We start from the raw sequence: 10004 nt of genomic DNA, 5'->3' as shown, positions 1-10004 counted from the left end.
TTGTGGTAGAATATCATGAATTAAATACATTGAAGTTTGTCAGTAGGAAATGATGAAATCCAGTCTATATATCTCAGTATTGAGGAAATGGTCCAAAGATTGAGGCAACAACCAAACTAAATGTTATAAGCTTATTTGCAAGTTCGTCGGTGTAATTAGGTGTGGCGGCAACTGCATTCACAAGTGACACGAAAAAAAATGTTTACTGGAGAGCAGCTACCAAGATGGCCACACTCATAATAAAAGCCGATGGCAAAACGTTAACCCCAACGCTTGTTGTTGTAGTAGGTTCCGTCGTTGTCGCTGGTGTAGTAGTGGCGTTGCTGGTTTGTGCTTGACTAGCAGATGCGTTTGCGGCGGCGCTTGAAGGAGCAGCAACAATCGTAGTAGTGGCGCTGCTATAAACAACCATCACGGCCAAAAGGCCCACGGCAACCAGAAATACTGAGCACTTCATTCTTGATTTCCTTTGCTAATCTGAGACAACCTTCGACCTCGGAGTGTCACCTTCTGCAAGAACTCCACAGTTCAAATACGTCAAACGGCAGTAAATGAACGAAATTGCCGGTAAGTCTGGTCAAATAGCGTGGAAGACAATACGTCACAAGAAGATTGATTTGATTGGTTTGTTTGATTGTCTCAGTTTTTCAACCAATCAAAACCTTCCAAGCACGTGGTAAGCATGTGGTCTAAGCCTCGATTTAATTCCAGGCAGCTGGAATCCAAAATGGCGTCGTTAGTTGTAGCAAAGGAGTACGGATATGTTGTCCTCACAACCGTTTCCTCTGGGTTCATGATTGCTTACCTGGGAATGAACGTGGGGAAAGCACGAAAGCAGTACAATGTACCTGTATGTATATAACTTCTATTTGATTTTCTTTTGTAGCCTGGAAGAAGCGAGTTTCATGCTTCCATCTTGCTAGTGATTTTCCAATTAATATTGCTAGTCCATGTTCCTTATACCAGCACTGTACAATAAATATTCATTGTGATTTTAGTTTAACAGGCGGTATATTATAAGCTTACTTGTAGTCTTGCACGTGACTCTTCCTCCAGTTTCATAGCAAAGACCTTTGGACTTGTTCGGTTGTGAGTAACTTTTAGGAATATGCAAATAAAGTAAATTAAAGTCATGTCTTTCTTTTGCAATTATTCCAAAGCATTTGCTGCCATTTATTTTAATTTATTTATAAATTTCCTCCCAGGTTTGTAAAATTTTTACCATATTCATGGTAAAATTCTTTGTGGTGTAGTCGAACCTCCGGTTGTGACTACCTCTCCTCAGCAACCAGTTTTCTAAAGTACTTAAAGGTTTCCAAGACATCCCTCTATTTGAAACCTCCTGTAAGCAGCCACCTCTCGTATACTAAACCACCGCAACCACTTTTACAGCCTGAAGATTGAAATTTTCTTTTGTTTTTAACCTCCTATAAACAACCACCTGACCAATAATAAAGCAGAAATTGGATAATAAGGTGTTGTAACATTATTGCATTCCTGGGTAGTACAAGAGATGCAAATTTCTCAATGGGAAGCACTGAATTTTTTCTCAAAATTGACTCTTCACATGAATAAAACATTAAAACGTGGGATAAGTCTCTGCAGTTACCATATGCTAATGACATAAATTTTGACCAAAGATGGTCTAAGCTCCTGTAAGCAACCACCTCCCATAAACAGTCACCAAGGCTTGACATTTTGGGGGGTCAGTTCTGCAGGTTCAACTGTATTTGGAATTGCAACTTTAAATAAAAGGAAATACTTCTTGTGCTGTCATGTGAATTTCTAAAAGAGCAATCAAGAAGAAAAACAAGTAAAAAATACATCTGGTACATGTGTCTTTGCAAGAAGCAAATTACACTATGAACAAGCATTATTTATTAACAAAAGTGAGAAAATATAAGCTTGATGTCTGTGAATGACAATGTACATTAATTTACCGAACATTGTTGCCAAATGAAACTCAAATAATTCCACAACATTCATTAATTCTAAGAAACCATCTTGAGCAGGGTATAAAAATGCTTGACTTGTACTTTTCTATCGTATTTAGACATTTGAACACCAGTTGATTAAAAGTCTTCGATCATCTTTTTAAATTTTCAACTGTTAAAGCAGTGAAGGAGCACTGTACTGCTTCTTCTCACTCACTAACTCACTCAATCAAAGGGTTTTAAAATTTTTTGTTAATTTCACGGACAATTGCACAAGGCCCATTATGTATAATTTTATTGATAGGATTTGGGAGATAAGAGAAGATTGGCCTTTTTACTCACCAACATAGCGTCCTAAAGGACAGCGGTTGAATAAAACATCAAGGTCTGCATTGGGACCATCTTAGAGTTGTTCATTCAGGCATTATATATCCTTGAGCAAAACCCAGGGACAGATAGTCTTTGGTTTGCTTGGCTTTCACCTGTTTGACTTCCACCAGAACCGACTATTTCTCACTGGGCCTCTGAGGATGGCCTTCTTGTATCTGATGGAACAAACACAAGCTCTTCCAGTGTTGCTAGCAGTAGGCAAATAATGTACTGATGCCAATACACTGTAGAGACCAGATACTTCCCTAGCAGGCATTTTATTGCATTTCCTGATACAATGTTTCACACTCATTTTCTGCAAATCACGCTATATTTTATTTTTGTAAGTACTATACATGTATAAGTTCAAAATTGTTTTTGGTTACAACTGTAGTAAAGAAATTTGTTTTTTTTTTTGGCATCTCCTTTTGGTTTTACACTGGATGTCTATTGAACCACTGCAAACTGATTTCCAGTGCAGTAACCATGATCTTGTGTCCTAAGTTTTCATTGAAGTAATTTGCAACCCCCTGTATGAAAAAACATGGTGGCTGTACGTTTTGCCACAATGCCTTGCAAACGTAACACAGCCTATAAAGCACAAAGAAAGCTACATTTTTACAATATTTGTCCCTGTACTAAGGACATTGAGTAGCCTAGGTTTGAAGATTTTTGACGTTTCCGTACATTTTTATGAACGTTAAGGTTTCCTTGCGCTAAGAACTATGGTTAAATGTATCGCTTGGCATCTTTTTTCCTACGGAGGATTACTTCAGTCTCATTTTCTGTCCAATATCACAGAATTCTAAAGAATTTGTAGGCGTTAAGTCTCTTTGCTCATTCTTGTGATAAATATAAAATTAAGGGGCAATCTCACTACTAGTTAAATGTTATTTCAGATCTGTTAAATTGCTGTGATTCCTCAGGCAAAAGTACTGTACCTAACTTCTCCCCATGAAGTAGCTGTTTCTTTGAAAGGACTGTGCGCAACGTAAAATATAAATATCTAAAAATAAATATCTGTACTTGACAAATTAATCTGAAATAAAGATGTGATCTTTGTAAGTCTTTTACATGAAAAGCATAGTCCGTGTTATAGCTTCCTTTAATTTTGGTTGTGAATGTGATTCACCTCTAAATATTACTATGATTATTGGAAGTTAATCATGGGATGTACACGCATGTAGGTTTTTGAGAAATTTGGGTCAAACACAGGTTTTTATAACACGTATTAGGAAGGAAAAATGAATAGAACACATTGTCCTTCACTTCCAAGCCAGTGGAAATTGAATCAATTATACATTCATTTTATGTACAAAATTATACACCATAACTTTGTTTTATTTTCTTGGTTGTGTGTTGTTTGATGATCTTACAGTGTATCTTGTGTTTGTTCCTTTCTTTGACAGTATCCAAAGATGTATGATGAAAATAAACCCATTTTCAACTGCATTCAAAGAGCACATTTAAACACGTAAGTTAAAAAATGTTAATGTATGGAAACAAGTAACATAGCGTTAGTGAGATGTAAAAGAAATTATTGGTAGTGGTGTATCAAGGGCAAGGCCAGCTACGCCTTGGTCATGAGGCAAAACTTATTAAATTAAATGACAAGTCTTTGTTTCCATTCAGATTTCTTAAAGGTGACAAAATCCAGGGGTGTTGAACATTTGTCAGAAAGAACCAATGGATAATGCAGTTTTTCCTAGCAAATCAATGGAAAGAGACAGTGGTTGTCATTTATAATTTGACATTTAATTGTTGTTTTCCTTTGATGGGAGACTAGAAAAACAGAAATGAATATATACAGTGTCCATGGGATTTTCAGTTAAATGATACTAAAACAGCCCTGGAATACAATTTTTGATCCCTGAGAAAGTGTAGTTCTTCATAGTCAGTTAATGTCAGTAAATTCAAAGGAGAGCAGTTTGCTATCTTTTTGTACAATACTGCATGGAGGGAGTTTGATTATCACTAGCTGATTATGTTCATTATAGTCCAGGGCCTGAAAAAAAACTTTAATTCCAGCTTGCCCATGGGACAAGTAGCTCTTGAATATATCTTTCCCAGGGCAAGTCTTAGTTGGTTCTTTTAATGATTTAGTTGGCAGATGACTTTCCTGATCTCTTGCCCATTGGGCAAGTGAGAATTAAAAGGCACTTGCCCAGAAGGAGAATCTATTTGTCCCAGACGACCGGATGGCACTTTTTTTGAGCCTGGATAGTACCGTGTTACAGACTCCTACTATTTGCAATACTTTGTAATACTGTTAAGCCGGTTGCTCAATCTCCTGCCAGCTGGGAATTGAACTCTCAGCCAAAAAGTTTAATCCTCAGGAGCAAAATGTGTGACTGCAAGAATTATAAGCTCTGTTTAATTTATATGCATTGGTAATTTTGTCCTTTTGTTGTTGTATAGGCTTGAAAATTATACTCAGTTTTTGTCCCTCCTGCTGCTCGGAGGTCTGGAACATCCTGTGAGTCAAAAGAAAAGAGTGAATTATCATAGCATGTGTTGGCGGGAGTGGTTAATGAATTCTTTATCTCGAGGAAATAAAGAAATTGAGTGGGTGGGATGATTCCCCTGTTACTCATGTTTACAAAATACCTACTTGGGAATCTACCCACGAATCTAGACTGTTAGTTAAATTTCTGAAAGGTGGAAATTTCGATAGAGATCAGATGCCCCAGGTGCAGTACACTTTCTAACCATCCCAACCTCTAGAATGTCTATATAAACTCAAGTTAGGATTTGTACATTTATTTATCTTTTATCAGTGCATGTTATAGGGCTGCAATGATGTGACAGTGTGTACATTTTCCCGTGATATGATACGTACCTCAATAAAAGGGCCAAAATACAATACGAGAAGTGACATGCAACAACCCCCGACAAGTAAGAGAAACAGGCAAACACGTGTCATCAGCCTCCCATGTGTTTTGATGACTGTGCACAGTGATGTGCAGCTGTCAACTAAAGGGTGCATTTCTTGCCACCATCTTCAATGAATCAAAGCAAGTGAAACCAGTGCAGATCGTATGTTGTTTCTGTTTTTAAAACAATCACTAGGCAATGGATCAAAGGCTGTGTTTTGGCAAGGACTTTGTTACAGTTATTAGGCACAAACTTCTACACTTGTTGACCTATCATCACTTATTTGCTGTATAGTTATGTCCCAATGCTCTCTTCAACTACAGTATCAATATTCACACCGGACAAACAAGATCACATGGTATTGGTGTATTGGTGCAGCCTTACATGTTGGCTTAATTTTGTGTTTCCTTTCTATTTGTGTTTAGGTTGTATGCTCTGTAGCAGGAGCGGTTTGGGTTGTTTCCCGCTTGTTCTATGCCCATGGATACTACACAGGAGGTAAATAGAGTTAACATGAAGTATAATATTATTTATACAAGATAACCCTGTCAGTCTGCAAGTACTGGTATCAAAGGGGGTCCTGTTATTAAAACACAAAAGATAAAAAGATACATCTATAAAAACACAAGCAGTCCCTAAAAGGCATAAAACATATAAAAATCATAACAGGCTGATTTAACATTGACTAAGAAAAACGTCTTAAATGTCCTTTGATTTATATATGGCATGGGCCCTGCCTTGTGAATGAGCAGGTGAGTGAAAAGGTATCTGCGTCAGGCCAAGTGGTGCCTACTTCTGGAGCTGATCTGATTTCTGTGGCAGTATGTTATTAGCAGTGTTTCCTTCCTTTATGCCGTGCTAGTCCATCACAGGGTTCCCCCATCATTTAAGGAGCTCAGTCACGGTTTGTGCACGTTGAAAAGTTTAGCCCTCAATTTTTCAAATTTGTCGTTTGTAATCCGTGTTAATCTTCTTCATCCTTAGCCATCGTTGTTCCTTTATGGTTTATCATTATCTCTTTGGTGTTTTTCTATCTGATTAAACTGTTATTTTCAGGTTTCCTACCATTTAAAGGAAATTTTGTATGTGGCCAAAATAACTCAAAATACATTGAGCCCCTTTAAATTTGTTAGTGCCTATTTATACACCTGGGTGAGAGAGACATTGCGAGTATTTACAGGGCTCGAAATTATGACTCACTGTTGGCCAATGTGACCAAAAATCAAGTGTTTGCAACCAGTTATTAAGAACTGGTCGCGAGTGGGCGACTCACTTTTCCTCCCCTCACACTTGTAACCTCAAAGGAAAATCGACCTTACTTGTGGATGAAAGATACGATTTATTCGAATTGGTATAACGAGACAAAAGTGCTGACTGGATCGCCATGTTTGATTTAGCAGCTCCTTTATTAAGAGCTATTACGGGCGTTTTTATCTATATCACATTACACTTGCACTGTTCCCATACACTGTTCACCTCTTCTAATACAAACTACTACTGCTGTTGTTTTTTTTAACATCATTTTGATTGAAAAATTCAGTGACTGTTTCTTTCAATGTGAATTCTTTGTTATTCCAGATCCTAAAAAGCGCATGAGAGGAAGCTTTGGCTACCTTGGTCTCTTCGCCCTGTTAGGCTGCACTGTAAAGCTAGGGCTCCGTTTGACAGGTGTGATCAGCGCCTAAGCAAGAGACATTTCTAGAGTGAACAAAGTTTTAACAGATTTGTGACGTTGCTCAGCAGACATTTTCTTTTGACTTGTCATGTAGCTACATGTGAAACAGAATGTGCGACGGAAAAAAAAAAAACGAGTATGAAATAACGACACTTGGACATGCAATGTAATGATTGGTTTTCATTTTGCTTTAAGTGGCAGTTTTGAATTTGAGATCGAGTTAAAATTTCAAGATTCTTTCTTTACCCTGAATAGCATCTTAGTTAGCTTAATTACATGTTCTGCTCCAGTTGGCCTTAATACATGCATATTTAGTACACCAGTTAGCCTGAACAGCACTCTGGTTAGCCTAATTAACACTCTGGTCAGCTTATTTAGCACCTTTTTTAACACACGCAGTTAGCGCTTTATTTTATGTAGCACTCTAGTTAGCTTAATTAGAACTCTGATTAGTCTGGGACTGGGTAGATTTCATTTGTAGGTATAAAGAGTTGCATAATACGGTTATGTTTACACTATTGTCTATATATAGCTTTTTCCATAACATTCTTCAAATGCAGATCCATCCCCAAGTTGTTGACTCTTAAACTAGAACTCAAAATTCATACTCGAGTCTAATTTAACCGAACTCATAAACTGCAAACTCCTTCTTGTTGTGCCTGTACTAGTGAGGTAAACTAAAACAGTAAACCACGATTTTTAATTAGTATCGCACTGATATGTCTTCTTTGTTTTAGTCGATGTTGCCAATACATTTTTAAAATGGTAATAAACAATGATGAGAGATGTTGACAATATTCTGATATGGATATGACAGTAATCAAGAAGTCTAGTGCAAAATGTGTAAGCACACTAAAACCTCAATCAAAAAGCATCCACTCTTCGATTCCTTCGCTCGACCTCCTGAGGAAAGCAACAGTGCACTGTAATTAATAACACCCTTTTTTCCTGTTACAAGGTTAACGAATGCAGAAAAACTATGAAAATCTTTCTCCAGACTTACACATATTACTTGAAACTGGAGGCAATGGAAAAGCTTGAAAATTGTGTAGGGAGTATTATTTGTGCTCGTTGCGTCAAGCCAAGAAGACAAAAGTGAAAAGAATGGTTTGAAAAGAAACTGGTGAAATCCAGTAACCAGTGTCATCCATCACACGCAATAATCTTGTTAACAAATTGGCGAGGGGTCGGGGAAGGGCTCCTGACAAGACTAAAAGGGCTGGGGGCGCTGGCGAAATCGCCTATTTTTTCAAGCTGTAGAATCTGTTTTTTAACACACGCGAAGGAAAAGGCGAGCGCGAATGCGAAGTACGAGGGGGTGGGGCGGGCATGCGAGCGAAGCGAACCAAACAAAGAATACAGACCCCACCCTCTACCCTGTCAAATCTTCCGTTTTGAGCTGGCATCCAGTTATCTCGGGATTCTACCCGTGCGTTCAACGATCGAACAAAAATACGAGGAAATAGAGGGCTGCGAACAGTCTATTCAAGCTGGGGCGGGTGCATTGTGACTGGTGATCTGGGACGTATTTTGCGCTCTTCAACAAGAGGCTTCATCCTCAGGGTGCTTCTCTCCACCCACCGTAAAAGGCGAATTGTTAGGGTAATCTCACGAAATAATGGAGTGTGGTTGACTGGCATTGCTGCCCGCTTAACGCCTCGTTTTACTCAGTCGCTTGGGCCGGTTTTAAAAACGCGATTAATTTTTTTTCCTTCCTCAACTCGCATAGGAAAAAAAGCTTAAGGTAATGCGTTCAAATCTCGGACTCATCGGCTTCCGTTAAGGTTGAAAGTTATCTAATGTCAGTCCGTGAGTAAGTAAAGCTTTTCAAAGTATGTTGTGTAGCAGTGTTCCGGGGTGCAGGGGGGTTCTCGTGGTATCTTTTGGGGAGTGCAAGTGCAATTTGTCGATTGGTATATCTTGAAGTGCTTAGTTTGAAATGACCGCCGTTGACAGTCTTCGCGGTATCCTTAAGGTACTGAGCCACAAAACGACAGCAAATATCCGGCACTCAACGGCTTTGAATTTGAAATTTTTGACTGATATTTGAGCCACGCCTCCAGTAGGTTCAGGTACACGCCACTGTTTTGATTTCCTCTTGTATGAGTGTAGACAGAAGCCCTGAGCAAGTTGAAAATTAAAGCTAAGCTATTTCCACAAGTTTATGTGTAAGCTAAAAATAGTTATATTATTGCAAGCACGTGGTGACCCATGCATTCGCACCTCGTTTCTCACAATAGAACACAGACTGTCAACAAAAGCTATTGAAAAGGCTATAAAACATATCTACTTGTTCAGTTTGGATGTTCTTCAAACTACAGGTGGACAAAGTGACAGGTGCTTTTTTGCTTGTCGAGAACAATGTTTTCTAGTGACAAGTCTGGAATGAAATCGAACACTTTCAAAGTCATCTTGCGACAGGTGCCTCAAACCACGTGTTTTTTGCTCTGAAAAACCACGTGCAGGAACTAGTAGAAACGCTTCTAAAATTCATCAACACCTCGTCAAACTTTTATTGGTACTTAACCGAAAACTACCTTTACGTGCGGTAAATACTAAAACAACTGGTGGTAGTAAATGGACCTTAACAATGTTTGTTGTTAACATGCTGTGAGCTAACACCAGAGGGAGAATTTTTCCGCAGACGAAACCCGCCAAAACCACGTGTAACTTCCTTTTAATTGAAAATCGGTGATAGGTTGTACCAGGCGTAATTTGCATAACATATGGCCACTTGCTAAAGAAATAACAACGATAAGACCATGTGCTTGAGGTTTCCATCGAACGGTTGATGGTCAGAGGCGAAACCTCGAACAAACTATCACTGGCTAGCTAGAAACCCGGAGCATAACTGTTTTAGTGTAACCCAGTGACTGGTCGTTTCAGCATATAATGAGAGTCTTGTTACAACACTTATCTGCCAATAATGATGAAATTCGCGCGTTCAAAAACTCTCAAGCCTACGAAGCCAAACAGATCGAGAACTTGCCACAGATAAGTCATGTCAGCCACTGGGTTAGAATGATGAAAATTAGTTCGTTTCAGGCGCATTCACAATGTATATTGTTTGTCTATTATTTGTAAAACAAAACCCTTGGAGTTAATTAAGACATTATTGTGGTATAAAACCTAACAGGCGTAAACCGCTTTCA

General features: G+C 38.5%; 1 protein-coding gene across 1 annotated transcript; it reads left to right on the top strand.

Moving 5' to 3' along the window:
* Window positions 1-698: 698 nt before the first annotated feature.
* On the top strand, window positions 699-7649 carry LOC145481578 (glutathione S-transferase 3, mitochondrial-like). Its single transcript, XM_081460088.1, has 5 exons — window positions 699-850; window positions 3713-3777; window positions 4722-4779; window positions 5603-5675; window positions 6756-7649. Exons 1-5 carry the CDS (start codon window positions 728-730, stop codon window positions 6860-6862), a joined length of 426 nt encoding a protein of 141 aa, XP_081316214.1. The 5' UTR covers window positions 699-727; the 3' UTR covers window positions 6863-7649.
* Window positions 7650-10004: the final 2355 nt, after the last annotated feature.

This window comes from Orbicella franksi, chromosome 3 (genome assembly GCF_964199315.1).
Source record: "Orbicella franksi chromosome 3, jaOrbFran1.1, whole genome shotgun sequence".
Lineage (NCBI taxonomy): Eukaryota > Metazoa > Cnidaria > Anthozoa > Scleractinia > Merulinidae > Orbicella > Orbicella franksi.
Note: the sequence above shows the minus strand (reverse complement) of the source record. Positions and strands in the feature narration are given on the sequence as shown.

Bases quoted from the DNA above. Each gene is read 5' to 3' on its own strand.
- LOC145481578 (XM_081460088.1), top strand. From the start codon at position 728: ATGGCGTCGTTAGTTGTAGCAAAGGAGTACGGATATGTTGTCCTCACA. The intron at 3,778-4,721 runs GTAAGTTAAAAA...GTTGTTGTATAG, and splicing joins CAAAGAGCACATTTAAACAC to GCTTGAAAATTATACTCAGT. The intron at 5,676-6,755 runs GTAAATAGAGTT...TTGTTATTCCAG, and splicing joins CCATGGATACTACACAGGAG to ATCCTAAAAAGCGCATGAGA.